Genomic DNA, 20,741 nt, shown 5'->3' on the forward strand with positions numbered 1-20,741 from the left:
TGAAGAGTACCCAAAGCTCTTAAAAACATAAGCCAAAAAATGGTTATTACATTTCGTGTAGTTGCTTCCTAACATCGTTTTTTAAGTTTTCAATTTCGTCACTGCAGCACAATTGATTTTCTTTTTTATGCAAAACAAAAACGCAAACAGTAACCTGATCACATAAAGCAGGAAGTTAAAGTTCATTAGCTTGTCCGATAATTAATACTTATTACATTTAAATAAAGCCATATGAACGTAAAAAAGTGTGTAGTGGTGCGCACACGTGCATGTCTGTGTGGTGGCTGGTGGCCTCGGATAAAAAAAAATTAATAAATAAAAAAGTGAGAATGATAAGAAAAATATCACGAGACGCAGGACACAGCTAGTGACCCCACTGTGGGAAGACTGGGCTGTGTGAAAGAGTTTTGGGCGCATCTCTGGAAAAAAAAAAAATAAATAAATTGTTTTTTGTCCAACGCACAATTACACACCGTGCAAACAGACACCCCCCCAGCACGTCAGCTGATAACATGCAGATTCCAAACTGAATATGAGTCTACAGAAAAATACTTTACTATTGAACGCAATAAACAATGCATTTATAATGAACACCTATTGGAATAAGCATGTATAAACATTTATGTAGACTTGTCAGTTGTCATGACAAGCTTATGTGGGTGTCATGTAGCCTCATGAACAGTAGCCTAGGGTAAAGTGCTACCAAATAATCTTTAATTAATATATAGCAATAAAAATATGCAACATGATGTTCTGTCCACATTGTGTAGCCCAACATCTGACAATGTGAAATGGCATTGGTGCTGTTGGGGATTGTATTGCTTTCCACAGAGGTGCATGGACACTGTTAGTAAAGCCAAGCTGCGTTCAGCACAGCAAGACAGTACAAACCACAGATCACTGTCTTACTGCTGACCAAATGTGTTAAGCTCTAAAAAAAAAACACAGTTGATTGTATATGTAACACTGAAAAAGAAAAAAACCTCTCTGATAAAGGTGATGAAAGTAAAAGCCTCACAATCTCATTTTTGTTTCCAACACAACAAGCTTAGTATGCGTCACTTCACAAACACAATGCTAAACTTAATCCGCGCAAATAATTCAGATGTCACGTACAATAAAACTGGACAGGCTGAGTCTTTGTTGTTACACTGTTGAACATCTTAAGGAAGAAAAAAAATGGATCCATGCCTATCATTTCATTGTTAACCATGAAAAAGTATTTTCACACTACATTCCGACTGAGTGCATCGCATATATCTGATATTTGGGAAATTAAATAAAACAAAAATAATTAGAGCAAAACTTGTGTGTGTGTGTGTGTGTGTGTGTGTGTGTTTTTGTGTGTGTGTGTTTACATGTGTTCTGCATGACAATGTCACAAGACGTGATTAAATCCAAAGCCCAATACCATTTGGTTTCCGCCAACACACACATACGCACATGGCTGAGGTGAAACATATCTCTACTTCCATTTGATTTCATATCACTTATTCACAGCAGGTATATAATTTCAGACACAGTCTATAAAACTCTAACTAGAGAAAGGAGAGAAAGGGGAGAGAGAGAGAGAGAGAGAGAGAGAGAGAGAGAGAGAGAGAGAGACAGAGAGAGAGAGAGAGAGAGAGAGAGAATGTGGCCAGACACAAACACCAGCTTCTCAAGCTCACTTGTCAGGTGAGTTGGAAGGGGCAGGGCCAAGCCGGCTAAACAGGCAAATGTCCATGCGTGTTCCTTTCTCTGCTTTTTTAAAACAACTAGGGTGGCACCTTAGGCTTTAGCAAAATTAAAAAAAAATTAATTTAAATTCCTAGGGACATGCGACTCTTAAAAATAGTAAGAATATGCTAACCCACACATTGTATAGTGTATAATAATAATAATAATAATAATAATAATAGAATATTCTCAAAACTTCTGTTCACAATGTGAACGCACTTCACTTTCTCAGTTTTTTCACTGGAAAAAAAATTAAATTACAATGAACAAAAAAACCCCAAACAAAAAACAAATACAAACAATAGAGCCCAATTTTGCCTTCCTCACTAATTTCATAGTAGCTATGGCAGCCAACCTCACCTTACCAGTTGGTCAAGCAGAGATTCTAGAAAATGAACATACAGACTAACAATAATACTGTAAGCTCAAGCCTCTCCGGCTTCCTCTCCCTTACACACGCTCCTGTTTTTTTTTTTTCTTTGCTTTTTTGTGTAATCATCTAAGTTGAAATTTCTATACAGCTTCTCAGGTTGTCTTGCAACGAAAGCCATTCGTTTAGCACAGCTTCTGCTCATCACATTGGGGAACTCCAGTCATCGTTCAATTCACGGTGGTTGTATTTCTTTTCTATGCTGACGTCATAGCAACATGAAGAGGACTTGTTGTTTACCAGCTGAGTAAGGAGGTTCGCCCCAGGGTCATAAAGTACACCTGGCTGGAACCTCCGGAACGCACCGATGCAAAGAAAACCTGAGAATAAACAAATTACATACAATTAAAAGCTTCCCATTATCCCAAAAGGCAGTCGCTCAAGACGTTTTTACTGTCCGCAGTTTGCTTTTTTTAGTCTATGCACTGGTGCTATGAGGCTAATATAGCTGAATAAGTAACAAAAGCTTAAATCCCACCAATTCTCATCATGCAAACTGCAAAAACACTGTATTAAATATTGTGTATACCGCAACTGTGTTTCTGTACGAACCAACTGTAGTTTGTACAGCTGGTGGAGAATAAACTTTCTGTCTCCAAAATGGTAATTGTATAGGAGAAGGAGAAAACAATCCTAATTTATAAAGGAAGTTAATGTAACAAGATAGTATTCTAAGTCAGTGTTTCTTTGTTCCTGAAGGTCCACTGCCCTGCACTTCTTACTACTTTCCCTACTCCCAACACATCATGATCCCACTAATCAGCCCATTAACAGCTTATTACTGCGCAGCACAGTGGGCCTCCAGGATCAGGGTTGAGAAACACTGGTCTAAGTCATTTTTACTATTTCTATTTGTCTGTTTGTCATTAAATTTTGACACAGTGAAAACAGGAAGCTGGCATTTTCAAATTATATTTAAAAATGAAGGGCCTTTAAATAATTTTCTTCAACAAATCAACTCCTGGCTCTGGACTAGCAGCGTATTAAAAAAACTAAGCAGATTATAACTGAAATTAGTTTTAAAAAACTTCAAATGCAAGTCTTGATTACTGAAGTTTACTGTTCCTTCACAATAACGGAAACAGGGAATATGTTAATGCCGACAAAACAATCACCTTGTCGTTCCGTTCACACAGGAACTTGAGCCTTTGAGCCCTCTTATGCATGAAGACTCCATCCAGGTGGCCAGTCTCTACAGAACGAATCTCAATGGCCTTCTCTCCCCAGCCCATAATCTGGTTGGAGCGAATGTATGCTGCAGGAGAAGAGGAAAAAAATCAGAAAACGCTGTATCAAGATTTAGCCAGTAGCCCATCTGTTGCACAGTTGGTTACCCACCCAGAAAAATCCAGCCAAGAGTGGCTCTGTGGTCAGAATCTGATCACTAATGAAGGGAAAGACGACAGTTAACACAAACTGTCCAACAGATGGGTTACAGTCTTTAACTGTACACCACCAAGGTGAAACTACAAGGCAGGGGTTTCTAATAAAGTGGTCGATGAGTGTAGAGGCTGTTTTTTTCTTTTTCATGTTCATTTTAACTATATGTCTTATTACAAAATTGCACAGGATTAAAATTCAACATCCAGTGCCTACAGGTATGTCAGATCACAAAGTCAACTAACCTTGGCTCGCAATTTGTTTTCCGAACACAGCTAGGGTCGCAGCGGTATACCAGTTTCACAGTACACCATTGTACAAAAACTGATGGTTATCATACCATGTACATTTGATTATTATCGGTATTTAAAAAAAAAAAACGTGGACGGAGACACTCACCCTGCGTGCACATCTCCTTTCCTCCTTTACTGCCTGTCAGACTTAGCAAGTGGCACCACACACACATATGCAGCGGATAAAATAGCAGAGAGAAGCAAGACTGATATCTCCATGCCCCCCCCGAAAAAAAAAATGAAAATCAGCAGTGTGGAATTACTTTGGAAATCCCAAGAACAGATCTGGGGTTGTCCTCAAGGACGGAAATCCAATTTACAAAAAATGTGGAAGCAAAGTGGCTGGCAAAGGATGAAACATGTCAAACCCATCTTTAAGGACACCATCCCTCCATGCAGATGAAAGTATGTGTCCCATTTATAACGAATTCCTAATTCTTAATCAAAAAAACATGTGAGCGTGTAAATGTCGTTAATAAAATGCCCTATCAAAATAATTTAACACATCCCGCCTCCATCTGCACTGTCTGTCTGTTCAGTAACCTTTGACATACAAAATACACACTGACCCCAATCTGACCCTATAATAAAACACACAAACTTTTCCAGCTCAGAGGGCTGAAATAAGTGAGTGTGTGTATGAATTAAAGGTACAGACAGGATCAGTCTGGCAGCACTGTTACCCACCTGCAGTAAATTGGCAACTAACTTATTTTGATGAACGTTTAGAGTTGCTGATTTCAACAAGCTCTTTTTCCCTCTCAGCTCAGGAGCTCATGCTGCCCTTAATGAGAGTCAGCTAATGCTTTTGAAAAGAGCAGAGAGGGAACAGAGAGGGAGGAGAGGGATGAGCAGCAGCAACAACAGAAGAGCTGAAAGGCTCAAGTTTGAGAAGAGGACTGAAAAGTCTAGTAGCCACAGAGAGGTGGCCAGTTTTGATGGGACAATGTATCAGTTCAAGTGATCTGACTTTTTCAGCAAGAGGGCCAAACACGCCTGATATTCAAATGTGTCTGCATGTAAAGGAGTGCAACGTTTTACATACCCACAGAGGTAGGCATCTCTCCCCACTGTAGCACCACGTCTTTTGTGATACGGCCGTAAGTGTTGACGTACACCCCCTCGTCCTCGTAACACACTAGAAGCTCTATACCATCTGTGTTTGGCAGAATGATGATGGCATGGGACTGAATACTTGTCTGGATCTAAACAGGACAAAAGTTAGTATGTTTGTAAAGTACAGTTCACCTTTATGCAACGTATATTCACAATGCAATGTTATTACTGCTTTCTACATTATTCTTTACTGAGTCATGTGCATTGTTTAATGCCACTTCTTTATTTATTGTTACTTGCTGTCTAGTATATGCATTATTCTTCTTGTACGTGCCCCACCTTCCTCCCCTACTGGCCCTATGTACTTCTATCTATATTTCTATTTTTATATGTAGAAGCATGAACACGAGAAAGTGTTTTATCCTGGGGGTAGCTGAAATTTTAAGCAGAGTATATGTGACATGACATGCAAAATGATTTGCCTTTTTTCTTTCTTTTTTTTTGCTAATTAAACCAAACAGAAGCTCAAGTGGTATGTGTTTGACGGATGCCTCCAAAGTGGCCAGCTGTTTTCGTCTCGCTGTGATGAAAATTTGGCGTTCACTTAAATAGTGCAGCTATTGCAGATTTTGAAAATATAAAATATATACTCCACTCTAACACTCTGGGTCTTAACTATGCTCAAATTATTATTAGAACATCTTATTGTTATTACAACCCCATTTCCAAAACAGTTGGGACGCTGTGCAGAATGTAAATAGAAACAGAATGCAATCATATGCAAATCATGTAAACCATATTTTTAAAGAAAAATACTACAAAGACAACATATCAAATGTTGAAATTGAGAAATTTTATTGTTGTTTGAAAAATATATGCCCATTTTGAATTTGATGCCAACAACACGTTCCAAAAAAGTTGGGACAGGGGCATGTTTACCACTGTGTTTCATCACCTCTTCTTTTAACAACACAAGCGTTTCAGAACTCAGGAGACTGCTATAGTTTTGAAAGTGAAATGTTTTCCTGTTCTTGTCTGATATAGGATTTTAGCTGCTCAACAGTTCAGGGTGTCTTTTGTCGTGTTTTTCATTTCATAATGCCAAAAAAGAAAAGCCAAAGTTCTGAGCTATTTTATGTTAAGAAATGTTTTTATTTGATCATGTAGTCTTTCACAGAGTGGTAAACCCCTCCCCATCTTTACTTCTGAAAAACTCAGCCTCTCCGGGATGCTTTTTTATAGCCAATCATGTTACTGACCTGATGCAAATCAACCACCAGGTGTTTTTTCTCAGCATGACACAACTTTACCAGCCTTTTGTTGTCCCTGTCCCAGCTTTTTTGGAACGTGTTACAGGCATCAAATTCAAAATGGGCATATATTTTTTAAAAAACAATAAAATTTCTCTTTTTTCTAATTTACCTCCCTGCATGTATAAAGCATGCACTCTGAAGAGATCCATTTAAATCCCTTCCACAATGTTATAATCTTGTTGCTTAGTAGTTGCTGAGCAGCTACTTCATTGTGCTGACAGTGTCAGTACTGTCATGTTGACACCAATAGGGGTAAAAACTTGGAATTGTTATCTTGTCAGCTAATTTAATTACAGGCCAAGATTTTACAAAATAGCAAGAAAACTGAATTTTGTACTGTTTCTAGCTAGAAACTGCTAGTGTGCCACATGCTGCAAGTGTAAAAAACAGGCAAATTTTTTGCCCTTTGTTTCAATGGGGGGTAATGGTGCGCTTATCAACACTGTCCAATAAACAACAAACCTGTCGTTAACCCGTAGATGTTATGAGAGTTTTCATCAATTCCAAAAACTCAAGTTGAGTATGTAGAGAACACATTACATTCAAGTTGAGTATGTAGAGAACACATTACATTCAGCAAAAATGATCACCTCTTGTGAGAGTAAAACTGTTCTGATATCAATTTGCTAGCCTGCTTGTTTGGCATGTTTTACCACTGTATTCTAGACATTAAAAGGACAGGCTAGAGGAATTGGTGGGTTGGGGGGGGGGTGTTGGGGGGCTAAACAGCGGGGTGATACTCTTTTTTTTATAGTACTCTTAAATCCGCTGTAATCCAGCACCTAAGATAAAATGGGCTTTACTTCTTGTTGACATGTCGCATCCATCATATGTGAATTCCAAATAAGTGTAAAGGTATAGAACTAATAGTTGTTTTAACACGTACGTGAGTGGGCAGATAGATGTCGTACACAGCTCCTGAGTCCACATCCACAGCATGGAACCCTGAGCAGGATCCATAGATGACCTTTAACCTCTGGCCTTCCTCCACTGTCAGGTCAACCAGGAGAGGCTTGTGTACCAGGTCACCAAATGACTGACAGAGAAAAGGTCAAAAGCCACTAAGTACTTAGAGTACAGTACATCTTCAGTAAATTACTAAAGAGTACTAATTCATTTAATTCAAGACAAACTATCAAAATCAAAAGAACAAAGATCAATAAAATGAGCCCTGCAGCAATGAAGGAGCTTATCTGTTTGCAGTGGCACCCAAATAGGTCCATACCTCACAATTATTTCAATTATGAAAAGATTCTGTAACCACATAGCCTAACTGACCTTAAAAGCCATGAACTTATGGTAGGGCTTCGGAGCCCAAGCATACACCTCCACAGAGTTCTTCAGAGCAAGAACGAGAAACTTGATCCTCTCATATTTCACTAGAGACAAAATAAGAACACAGGCAGGTTTCAATGCATCAGATTTTAATGGTGTAAATAACAAAGCAAGGGTCATAAATAGCACTTCACTATCAGAATACACTTAAAACTAGAGGTAGGTGATATGGTGAAAATCTAATATTGCAATGCTTCAAGAAATTTTCATGATTCACAATGTTTATTTTTTTAGACATCTGATCAGTTGGAACAGAGAACAAAGAACCAGTAGTGCTACATTTTAAAAAACATTATAAAAAATGTGAATACCATGATTTTTATTCAATATTTGGCAAATTGTGTTGCAGTAAGTTCAATTAAACGGTACTAATTTTGCTCTCAATGATGAAACATGCAGCTGGTCAGTGTTCTGCTAGTACTACTGATATCCACAATATGTTCAGAAAAGCATACTGTATTGTGATATGACATAATTTATCACAATAACTTTATATACTGTCTTATTTCCCAGACCTACTTGAAGCCCATCTACCTGTGAATGACTGTCAACTGAATGGAAAAACAAATTCAAGATGGCAGGCAAACCATACAAGTTCATAATACGAGTTCATAATAATCAATTTATGGAATTAAGACATAAATGGGGGCAGGCTGGAGGTTAGAGAACCCTGTGACGGGAATGTCACCGGTTCAATCCCCTGAGCCGACAGTACGTGACTGAAGTGCCCTTGAGCAAGAAATCTACCCCCCAACTGCTCCCCAGGCGCTGCGGATAGTGCGGCCCACCGCTCCAGGCAAGTGTGTTCACTGCCCCCTAGTGTGTGTGTTCACTAGTGTGTATATGTAGTGGTTCACTGCATGGATAGGTTAAATGCAGAGGTGAAATTTCCCTGTTGTGGGACTAATAAGGGTCACTTAAATTATTATCAAAAAAACAAGAAATACATTAATTATTGTACACAAAACCCAAATAATTCATATAGAATTTTGATGATGACCCCTTACATATTACATTTACATATTTATTTTGTTCTTTTAACTATAATAGTGTTTTGGCCTGCCAGTCCAAACTGAACAAATCTCAGAATTTTTGGCTTTAAATTTGCTGCCAGAGGAGTTAGGCTGCATGCATGTTGCCGTTGGAACAGTAAAGTCCTTTTTAGCATTTTCAGCAGTTTTCTTCATGCTACTGTGTTTTCTATCACTATATAAAATACGCATGAGCCTTCCCCCAAGACTGGCAAGTGCTTCTCATTGATTTGTTTAATCAGATTAATGATAAAGCGTGACTGACGTGTGACTTATATTCCTATTTCTTGTTCAGAAAGGTTGTTTGACACAAAGTGAATAAAATAAGTGTAATAAGTAAATGCTGGTTTCAGTTGACTTTGCACCAAATTTCTTGCTACTAGGACCTGCGATTTAATTTAATATAAAGACAAACAGGAAACATACCGACTTTGTAGTGGACGCACCCCTCCAGGTCCCCTACAGTGGTCCAGCCCTGCTTCTTCTCCACCTCAGGGTCATTGTGGAGAATCTTGTTCCTCAGCCAGGACAGGTAGTACACCCGCAACTTGTTCTTTTTCCCTGCAGCAAATGAGCGAGGTAGGGGAGAGAAAGAAAATAAAAGCAGCACTAAGCAGACTGCATTGGCCCAAACAATATGAAAACTTTATAAGAGCTTAAAATTCAGATGACAACTAGTATTATCAGCTGAAACATTTTTTAAAATTCAAAATTACAGACTTGCATAAAATACTGTACTTTCCTAGCACCCTTAATGGATTTGTTTGTTTCTGTTAATTTCTTATTTTTCATCAGTTCCCTTTACATACGTAGGTGTCTTTTACATGTTTTTGCTGTTTTAACCATGATGGTGTTTTGGCCTGCCAGTCAGTTCAGTTTGTCAGTTTAAAAAAAAGGAGAATTAAAAAGAATTAGGTCACTGATTATCCTGCAGTTTTCTAACATTCTGTTTTTATCCAATTGAATACAGCAGAACTCTTAAGATACCACAAGACAGCACCAGTAATATTAAATGTACAATAAATTTCTATGACACTTATTAATAAATTTATAAATATGTAAAATGTCTTGTAGCTACTAATTTAATTTGCAAGAAAAGTAAGCATTTCTTACTTCTATTTTGTTTAATCAGAGTAATGATAAAACAAGTGTGATCTGTGCCATATTCAGAAAGGATGAACAAAAATCTCAAAACTTTGGCTTTGGAAATAACAGAAAAGAGCAAAAATGGCAGAAACGGCACCAACAATAACTACCAAGTGCATCATATACTAAGCGTTATGACTATGTTTAATCAGAATATCTACAAAGCATGACTTATATGAGTTATATTTCTATTTCTTCCCCCAAAACAGGACTACCTCACCCTTTATGCTTGACCATGGGGATGGTGTTCTTTTTGTCATATGCTTTGCCTTTCGTACGCCAGACATAACGCTAATCTATGCTTCCACTGAGTTCTAATTTAGTTTCAACACTCCAAAAACTGTCTCCTAAAATTCCACAGACCTATCCAAATTCTTTCCTGCATATTAAAATCGACTTTTTATGTGCTTTTTGGTCAAGAGTGGAGTGCAATGACGTATTTGGGCATGGAGTCCTTGCTTGTGTAATGCTGTTCTCACCTTGTTTACTGATACTTTTGTTCTTGTTTTCATCAGGTCATACAGCAAGTCTTTGGCAGTAATGCAAGGATTTTTTCAGCTGTTCTGTTCAAATGTCTGATACCTCTTGGTAATCTACTTTTTTCATCTTGCTCTTTTTTCCATGTCTACATAGGTTTGCTGCTGTAACATGAGTTCTACACTGTATGATACTTCCAAATGTACCCCTTAGAACTTTAAGTGCTGTGATATTTTCTTGTAGCCATTTGTGGCCTTTTTGGTGAAATGAAATCATTTTTTGTCTTGTAAGAGCTCCTTGCCATGCTGCTGAGCTTGAACACATGCATGGACAGGATTTATATATGTATCACAGCTGAAGCAAATTAAGTGCCACTTTAGAGTTCCCAAAGGCTTAACTGTGTTGTAGCACAATTTTATGTCCTTAGAGACTAGCAGTGATATAAAAACCAGCAATACTGAACAAGGATTTAAGGATTCCCTTTACTCAAAGATGACGACATACATTTTCACTACCAATTTGAATAGGTCACACAACTCATACACAGGTCCTTTTTAAACAATCTTTTGTTGTCAAGGTCTTCAGAAAAGCTTCAATTTGTAAACCCTTACAGTCTCAGGTGGGGTTGAATAATGTTGAGTTTAACTGCATTAAAAAAAACAATTATTTAACATCAAAAAAGACTGGTGTTTAACAATAATACATGCTATATGACAATTTTATAGGATGTAAAATGCTTCAGTGCATTGATCTGAAGGTGACAAACTGCATTGCACATTTAATAACATATGTGCTCATTTTTGAGACAAAAATTTACTGTGTGTGTATTTACCATGTAAATAAGCATGTACAGATATATTACGGGTGCGCAATCAGAATAGGCAAGGATCATAATTCATAGATTTTCACTCCTAACGCAACAGCATGAGATGCTGTTGGTTATTTCCCTAACCTACAAACATAAAATAAAGTAATAAAGCAAGAAACACAAAAAACAAACATAAATATAAATATGTTTGTTTTATATATAAATATTAATAAATACAAACAAAACCTAAAGCCTCAGATATTCCAGTAGGTTTATCACCTTAATGCTTGATGCTAATTTCCACCACAGCCTCTATTGCTGGTTTGTAACGTAAATGTTATAACTAAGCTAACAGTAGTGCATGTCATTTTACCACACTGGGTTTATTAACACTTACAGCAGTTATACCTTACAGGGGAATGTCTGCATAATTTTCCAAATGTCTGCATAATTGATTGTTAGAGATGTAAAGATATTCATTTAGAGTGGCTTGGTGTGAAACGTTTCATTGTAGAGACGTAGCTTTCTTTACAGAGGTGGTCATAGGAACCAGGGGTTGCCAGGATTTTCTCCAGCCTTCGGTTGTCATAAACAATGAGCAATGGTCACATAATTTATGTTATTTCATTCATTCATATGTACTGATCAACAAAGAGATTGCTGACATAGATGCCAAAACTACTACTAATGGCAAAATTCTCACATAGTTGCATTTGCACAGTGGTTTGGTTCTCCATATCTAACCCTTTGATATGCATGCAATAATGAAGCCCATTGCACCCATAAGGGGCCCTTTTGGAGTTGACTGATTAGGGACCTTCAATGAAGATGTTCACAGAGTTTTGTTCAGATTGACCTTTTGACCTTTGTATAATAAACTGTAGTCTTTGAATGAATAAGCCAAAATACCAAACAAGCACGTAATTACATAGAACCACATGACACCAATTGTTTATCTGTAGACTTTGTAATAACAGTATAACAGCATTTTTATTTATTTATTGTTTTTGAGTGCTAAAGCGCCCCCTAAAGGCCAAACAGGACGAAACTGCACACCCTATCAGAGTCTCGACATATACAAGTGATTGATCAATGAGTGAAGAGTTATAGCAATTTAGGCTAGCAATGTCTAGAGTAAAAAAGTCAACATTTCTTTGATAATTATTTACCTAGAGAGGCCACAGAGTATTTCTAGACCAACTTCAAAAAGTTATGATCAAGAGACTAGTTTACAAAGTATGGTTTTCTAACAGTTAATGATTATAAAACAAATATGCATTTTTTAATAAACTTATAACTGGAAATTTGTTTGGCACACTGTACTACATTAGAATTCCAGTTACATGACCAAAAATAATAATATGTACATGTAACATGTAATAATTAATTGTTTTTCATGAGCAGCACCCCCCAGTGGACAAATCTTTTGAAACTTCACTGGTTGTTAGAGAGTGGCTACACAGAGACACCATTCAAGTTTCATGATGATTGCTCAATGTCAAAAGCCTGCTGATTGGCTGATGGCGACCATAAATTTAAATGTATTAAACTTTTCTTAGGGATTCGCTTACTGTCTGTCTAATAGATGCTACAAGCAAATTTTCAGTTTGATCGGATGTACGGATGCTGAGAAATAGTTCTTTAGCATTTACAGTGCCCCCTAATGACTTGTGTGCACAAAAATTGATACAGTACCTCAGAATCTCCTATTGAATAAGCCTGTCAAGTTTCCGTTATTTTGAATTACTCCAGAAGGATAAATTAGCATATGGCAGCCCTAGGACTAGTTCGCAAAAGGTTCCAAATTACTAAGAATTTTTTATTTTTTTTCCTTGGTTTAGAAGTTATGAGGCAAAACGTGTTTTGCTATGCTTTAGTGCCCCCTTTAAGCCTATTTGATTAATTGACCAAGTTTCACGTCTCTAGGACTCATGGTTTCGTCTAGGTGGTTCATTTTAGGGAAAAAAAAGAATAATAAGAAAAATCTTGACAACTCCAATAGGGTTCTATGAGAAAATCTAAGATAAAGAGAGATTTACTGTGTATTTCTGAAGAAGTTCCTCTGCCTTGTGTATGTTGCAGAAGTAGTGAGTTAATTTCCTGGCTATTGCACAATTAAATTCTCCCTGAAATTATTATAACTGTTTATAAACAGCCAGTAGAGGGAGACAGTGAACAGTACCTGATATGGTCACTAGCACATTAAGGCCTTCCAGGACATCCATTTGTTGAAAGCGCCTACGGTTGATGAGGGGATAGACCTTCCCCTGACCACTACGGTCAAGTAACATCAGACCGCTCTCTGTGCCGACCAACAAATTCACACCTGGGGGGAAAGAACAAACTATTTAACATTTCATTAAAAACTAATGGCAATTATTATGACATGCAAAACTCTGTGGACTCCCAGGACTGTTCTCCATTTTCACTGTGGAGTCTTATTATGTGCAACAACAAGAATACTAATCCATTTATTAGAGAAAACCCATTTTACAATTCTGTTCTAGTGTGGCAGCAGATCACAAGATACCTTGAAGAGAAGTGGGACTATACTTTTGGGGCTAGACTCCCATATGTAGGAATACAGATTTTTTCCCCCTAGTGTAACTTCTATGCTTTTCAGTGAATGGCTTTTTAAGGGAATACATGTGACAGAGGACCTATTTCATGACACCACTATAATGTCGTTTTAGCAGCAGCAACAAATATTTGATATTTCAAAGCAAGATCATTATGGTTTTCTGCAAATTTGTCACTATATTACTGCAAAACTGAAGTCACCATTAGAATGCTGAACTTACTTCATTAACACAAAGAATGCAGCTCATTTTATATCAAAACAGAATCATTTATACTTTCTCAAAGTTCACTTCAAAGTTTGGATAGTGTAATTCACAAATGGAAGAAGGACTAACATGTATATACACAATAAGATATACAGTAACATATATATATATATATATATATATATATATATATATATATATATATAAATATATAAAGATGATGAATGGCAGGAGGCCACAGAGCCCACGATAGATTAATGAATATTGTAGGGAAAAGTTAATGATATTATATGGCCACATAGAATAAGAAAAATAGCTAACAAATACAGCAGAAAATAGCCAAAGATTAACGACAATTAATTATGTTCTATCAAAAGATTTATAAACAATGTAATATCAACAGTAAACTACAGCTCTCAGTAACATTATTATTCTTTTGATGCTAGTAACATTTTCTGAATGTAACTGCTATACCATTTAAGGTGGAACAGAACAAATGTCTGACCAAACCCAATGGAGGTCGAGACTGAAACGAGACCGAGACCACTCATTTATGGTCTCGAGACCAAGACCAGATTCGAGTACTACAACACTAGTCCATGAGAAGTGATTTTACTCAGTGATACTGAATAAAATTTTTTGTAATACTTCATCTCTCTTCCACACAACCTTGAAAACGTAATTTCATTATTTCTGGGAGTGTGAACTCTTTTAAATGCAAAATCAAAAAGAGGTCCAGACTTGTTTTTATTGGGTCTCCCCTCCAAAACTGTCTTGCTATCTTTTTTTACATCACAAACTGCTCAACAAATTGCCACTCTTAGCTAGGAAATGTATTCTTAATAACTGGCCAAAAGAGATGCCCCCTCCTGTTACTTAGTGGTACAGCGAAATGCTTCTAATGAACAACTAGCCGCAGGACTCAGGGGCAACGTGTTATTCATGAAAACCTGGAAACCATTCGTAAAACATCTGCCTGCTGAATTCATAGATACTATCTTCAAAGGTCAGTAGTCTTTAGAATAGGACTCAAGCTGGTTCCTTTTTCTCCTTTTGAGGATGGCCTTGTGTGAGGTGGGGGTTAAATGTATTTACCTGTTCACATGTAGGGGTGGGGGAAAAAATCGATTCTCTAAATTTGAATTGATAACGTAATGTTGACGAAACGCAAAAGGCAGAACTTTGCAAAGTGCGGAAGTGCAGCGGGCGGACAGTCTGTGGCGTGCTCACTACAATAAAAGCTAGTGCAGGGGTCGGCAACCCAAATGGTAATAAGTCATTTTGTTCTTTCAACAAAAAGCAAACCACAGTGGGAGCTGCCACAACATTTTGAGTCCATTTTACCATCTTGGCTGTACATGTGTCTCAGTACTTGCTAATGTCCTAGTGTAGGCTAAAAATTTAATACAAACAAAAACGCAGACTTACTTTGCTCTGCTTTAAGCTTTAGCTCAGCTGTAGCCGCTTTTCTTGCATCATCATTCGTTTTTCGATGTTCGACTTCAATCTTTCTCTTTGCCTTTTCGTTAGCTACTAGCTAGGTGAACTAGCATGTATAGGCTACATTAATTCCAGCATTTAAGATCATTTACTGCTAAATCTGTGAATGATCAGCAGAGCTTTATTTTACCGCAAAGGAGGATTATTTTATTTTTACCTAGAAATCTAATTCTGATGTGGAGCCGCAACCGGCCAGTAAAGGAGCCGCAGGTTGCCGTCCCCTGAGTTAGCATATGGAAGCACTTTGGCTTCTATGGAGTTGAGAGGGAAAACCATATTACACGTTTCCACCCATTTTCCGCCCGGTTGTAGTTGCTGCCAACCAGAGGACCATCAAGCAAGCGATGTCAAAACTTCCACCCAACTCGGAAAGGACGAAGCGAACTACAAACTCTATCACTTTTCTTGCCAAGGATTTGCATCCGTACACAGTCTTTGAGAACCAGGGCTTTCGCGCTATGTTGCACACTTTGGAGCTGAGATACAGCGTCCCGTCTCAAAAATATTTTACCGATACAGCGACCCCCACTCTCTACAACGAGACCAAAACCGAAGTCATAGAATCACTGAAGAAAACGGGTAGAATAGCTGTAATCTGCTGCATGGACACCCACACACAGCCACAGGATCTTATTTCACCGTAACAGCGCATTTTATCACAGATGAGTGGCAGCCAGCGTCTCATGTGCTCCAAACAAGAGCAATGAATGAGAGCCTTCCAGTTAACTTGGCACATCGCTTCAGTTTGATTTCTTAATAAAAGATACTGGAAGTAAATTTATTATGGACTATTAAAAAGACTTTGCTTTAAAAGTACCAAGTCATCTCATGGTGAGAAAAAAGAAATCCTGTATAGAAAAAAAGATGCATCAAGATGCATCAATGATCGCTTTATAATCGCATCACAGCCGTCTGAATCGCAATCGAATCGAATCGTGAGTTGCCTAGAGATTCCCACCCTTATTTACATGGTGACATGTACTTACTGGTCATGAATACATCTTCTAATTTCTAAAAACCAATAACATTTATATATAAAAAAAAAAACAAACAAAACAAAAACCTAATATGTCAGATTTACTGAATCGAGTGTGCAAATTGTGCAAAGGCAATATTCACCCCAGAGAGCAGCACACAGGATTTCCGAGTTGAACCTCTTCTTGTATTTGCGGATCTCAGGCGTGTCGCTCTGTGGCCTGGTGTTCACAGGGTTGACGTTAACCACTGAGCCCTTACGAGATGCATCCTGCCTCAGGGCCTCCTGCAGCCGTGCGTCATTCCCATAACCTGGGGAGCCAAGAGTAGAGGTAAAGGGTGGAGGACCAGAGCTTATACTGTAAATCTCAGGCTTAGACTGATATCTCTTTAGTGATCTGACACTGACTCAAGTTTTACCACTTCTGCCATTATTTCATATGAATTACAAAGCCAAATTATCTCATATGAATTACAAAGCCAAACTGCTTTGTTACCCTAGATTTGTTACACTTATGTAAACTTTGCAATTCCGTACACAAAGGCCACTTCCTCAATTCCACAAAAAGCAGTTACTTAAAGATATTACAACAGATTATGAAAAGTGTAGAACTCAAACATTACAGAAAAATAATCATTACAAAATAAATGTTTGGGTGTGCTATTGTCAAAATTGAGAGAGTTTTAGACTCTGGGGTGTATCTAACAGTTTGACAAGTTTAGTCTAATAAGTTCTAGCCCAAGCTATATTGCATAAACTAATATACAGAAATACCACTGAATGGAACAATATGGAGGCTAACTCAGTGTTGATCAAGTGGCAGGTTTTATCAAGGATACAAATAATTTTGGCCATATTCGTGGTTATGGCCTTAATATAAAGCTTCAAACATAAGGATTCATCAAGCAAAACACCAAGTAATTTTGTTGATCACACTGGTTATAGGAATGTTCTCAATTTCAAATTTTAAAAGTAGAGCTACAAAAACCTCAAAAAATCGCTTGATTTAAGACCAAAAAATGATTTGTTTTTTGATGTTAAGAGAGTTTGTTGGACTTAAACCAGTTAGACAGTTTGTTAAGTTCTTCATTTAACCTTAACAATGATATCAGAAAAGATACTTGTGTCATCCTCAAATATAATTTTAGACAGCTTAACAGAAACGTTTGGACAATCAGTAATTAATAAATTATAAACAATAAGGGCCTGAAAATTGAGCCTTGTAGTATGCTGCAAAATACAGGAAAGAAAAGGAGAACCAGTTCCACTGTAAAACACAAACTGCTGTCTATCTTCAAGATCCACAGCAGTTCTTTACTCCAAGATGTGACAGCTTCTTAAGAGGAATATGGTGATTAACTGTATCAAATGCACCAGGTTAATCTAAAGAAAATAGTGTTTTCTGTTTTATCCCTAGATTTGTATATTACATTAATTAAATACATAAGCACCATATATGTCAAATGTTTTCTTCCTAAATCCATACTGATGTGAATATACAATATTGTGCTTTCTCAGATGTGCAACTAATCTCTGAAAGACAAGCTTTTCAAGTACTTTTGATAGTAAGCAGAACAGAAATCGGCCTATAATGGTTGAAAACAGCTGGGTCATGAGCTTTGCAAATAGGAATACACTTAGCTTTTTTAAAATTCAAGGCAATTCCCTTTTCAAATGAGAGATTAAAAATATGAGATGGAAGATTCACAATATACTCATGGATGTATATCAGTAGTTTACTGTTTGTCTTTGTAACCTGGAAAAGAATACTTTAAATTGATTAAAGTCTGCTGTATCTCCATCTTCTATTACCAGTAAGAGGTGAAAATTTTCATTGATTGGAGAATTCATAAACTGAAGAGGACAGTGGATTATGGGTGTAATCTTGCAGGCCAGAGATGGACCAACCAGCTATTAAAATTATTGGAAAATAATTGAGGATCCATTTTAGTTTATTTCTTTAATGCTTAAAATCTGAAAGATTAAAAGGATCAATTTTCAGTTTTGGGAGGCACCAGTCTAAGAAGACAACAAAATCTTAGAAATATATTCTGAAAACAAAGTAAAAGTCTTTTGTGGATCTACAGACTGAAGGATATCGGTCAATGGATACTCTCTGACAACTGATTTGAGCCTTGACATCTTTGCTTCATTATAGATTATTTTATATTTAGGATATAATGTACCTGTAGGCTTCACATATTCATTGAATGTTAACAAAAAGATATGATAATGGTCATCAATATCCATGCACAAAACTACTGATTTGGTGTTCTTGCCCAACACATTTGTAAAGATATTATCTATCAGAGTAGCAGATGTTTCTCTCACTCTAGTTAGCACTGTAATAATAGAATGAAAACAGGGCTGGGCGATAAAGCGATATAACTTTCCTTGATAGAACTATAAGAAATGCTTAATAAATTTTCGATATAATACACCATTCTCACACTTCCACGTTCCAGCGACAGCCGTGGTGGCGTTTTCTACTGCAAGGAAAGCGGCACTGCTCGGCTATTGCCAGGAGAGGGTGCACTTCCGAGTTTTTCGACATGATTAGAGAGGGAGGGTCGACGAGTAAAAAAGGGTCGCCAAATATACTTCACCAACGTCTGAAACGTAGGGTTATACATTCCCTGTTTCAGTGTAGCGATCTGTTCTCCTGTGACCAAGTGTGACTGGCGAGATAAGTGCAGTTACAGCGCTCAGTCATATTTTAGTATTAGTGCATTCCCAAGCAAAGAAAGAGAAAGAAAAAAGTGGGTTCATGCAAGTTACAGCCCTGATTTAAACAAAAGTAAACTGAAGGAAGCTGTAAGGCACTGGAAATCGGGAGAACGCTATCTTTGCAGGCTAGCTGTTTTTAGCAGCTGGCTAACTTGAAGCAGCGCTCTGTCACTCGCACAGCGCGGCGAATTGATGATACTGTAGATCCGACAAGACACATAAGCACCGCTTTCAGTTGAAACGTACCTAAAAGGAGGACTCTGTTTGTCTGGTGTTAGATATATTTCGATTCACACCTCGAATTACTATGGAGCAATCCAGACGTCTGCTAGCTGGTGTTTGAATACATGGATGTAGTAGGAGCGATGGCAGTAAGGCTATGTGATCCATAACTGACTTACCGAGCCAGCTAATGTTTGCTGTTCGTACTAAGCTGACGTTGTTGAGAAACTAAAAAAAAATAGCACTGTTCTTGGCCACTTGTTTAGCATTTGTAACGGGATAGCCTAGCACTGGTCCCCAGACATCTAAAAATAATTGAAAAATAATAAGCTAACATTAAGCCTCTGGTAGGAAACAAATGGCCTAGCTACAAATGTTAGTTAGATTAATACGTTATTATTTATGACAAAGTATCACTGATAAATAATTTACTACTTTATAATAATAATTACTTTGATACTAGAAAGCTATAAACTATCTATCTAATGGCTACAAGCACACGAGCCGACTCAATACCACAGCCACAAACGTACCTTGACCAATTGGCATAAAGCTGCTTAAGAAAAGATGCCATGATTGGTGCACTGACAGGAACGGCCCCTCGACAGCTCTGACTGGCTGGAGGTTTGACTCAAGCGTTCAGACATTTTACAGCAAGCAGATGTGAAACTTGAGAGCAGAAATGATTTGCGCGCACGTACGAGTTTTGAAGGTGAAGAGCACGATCGAGCAAGTTTCCAGCTGAGTGAAAACCGGAGTGTTTTGCATGTGCGAGCTCTGAAAGGGAAATGCATTGTTGTGCAGATTTTCAAGTTTTGAACGAAACCAGAGTGTTTTGTTGAGCAAATACGAAGGCGTTTACCTGCCCACTTCGTGCTGACAAGTGCATTCAAGTTCATTAGCTGCATGCTCAGAGCACCGCTGTCCTCTCAAACCGTAACATTCCTCTCTCAAACATCATGATCGTCTCTCAAACATTCTGTCTTTAGTCAACCAGGTTTCAGTTAACCCTATTACATTAAAAGAGAAGTTGAGATCAGCCAACGAGTGGCACAGAGAGTCACAATTTTTTGATAGGCTGCGAATGTTGATATGAAGAAGGAAAAAGAAACTTCATTTTTGGGGGGTCAACAAAGGATTTGGATTCACTCTCAAGTGTTTTAAAATCATTTAAGCAAAACAATTTACGTCAGGGTTGTTATTATACAAAATGTTTAATGCTGAGAAGTCCCGGAATTCAAAGTAATTTTGTTAACAGTTGAAGGATTGCTTGGATGAAAACACACACACACACACACTAACCACTTATCCTTCTGGGTCACGGTGGGGTGCTGGAGCCTATCCCAGCTGTCATTCGGCAGAAGGCAGGATACACCCTGGACAGGTCACCAGGTCACCAGTCTTTCACATCCACATTATTCTCAACTGCTGACTGGCTTTATATATATACTTGGACTGAACACCTAAAACGAACATTTGTACCATTGTTTATTTAACACTACCTCTAAAAACTGACACACATTTTGGGTTGACTGTCTCTAA

The 20,741-nt window shown here is 37.7% G+C and overlaps 1 protein-coding gene across 6 annotated transcripts in view; it reads right to left on the reverse strand.

The window, feature by feature from the left end:
* Positions 1 to 2,177: 2,177 nt before the first annotated feature.
* map4k4 (mitogen-activated protein kinase kinase kinase kinase 4) overlaps positions 2,178 to 20,741 on the reverse strand; it is a 105,296-nt gene continuing 86,732 nt past the window's right edge. For all 6 annotated transcript variants that reach the window (XM_036561899.1, XM_036561898.1, XM_036561895.1 and 3 more), the window contains 8 exons: positions 16,394 to 16,561; positions 13,171 to 13,314; positions 8,984 to 9,118; positions 7,470 to 7,570; positions 7,078 to 7,227; positions 4,868 to 5,027; positions 3,265 to 3,404; positions 2,178 to 2,469 (listed from right to left, as the gene is read on the reverse strand). In XM_036561899.1, the coding sequence (XP_036417792.1) occupies positions 2,386 to 2,469; positions 3,265 to 3,404; positions 4,868 to 5,027; positions 7,078 to 7,227; positions 7,470 to 7,570; positions 8,984 to 9,118; positions 13,171 to 13,314; positions 16,394 to 16,561 (1,082 nt within the window). In that variant the 3' untranslated portion in view covers positions 2,178 to 2,385. The remainder of the gene's footprint in view (positions 2,470 to 3,264; positions 3,405 to 4,867; positions 5,028 to 7,077; positions 7,228 to 7,469; positions 7,571 to 8,983; positions 9,119 to 13,170; positions 13,315 to 16,393; positions 16,562 to 20,741) is intronic.

The sequence above is a fragment of the Colossoma macropomum genome, unplaced genomic scaffold (assembly GCF_904425465.1).
Source record: "Colossoma macropomum unplaced genomic scaffold, Colossoma_macropomum, whole genome shotgun sequence".
NCBI lineage: Eukaryota > Metazoa > Chordata > Actinopteri > Characiformes > Serrasalmidae > Colossoma > Colossoma macropomum.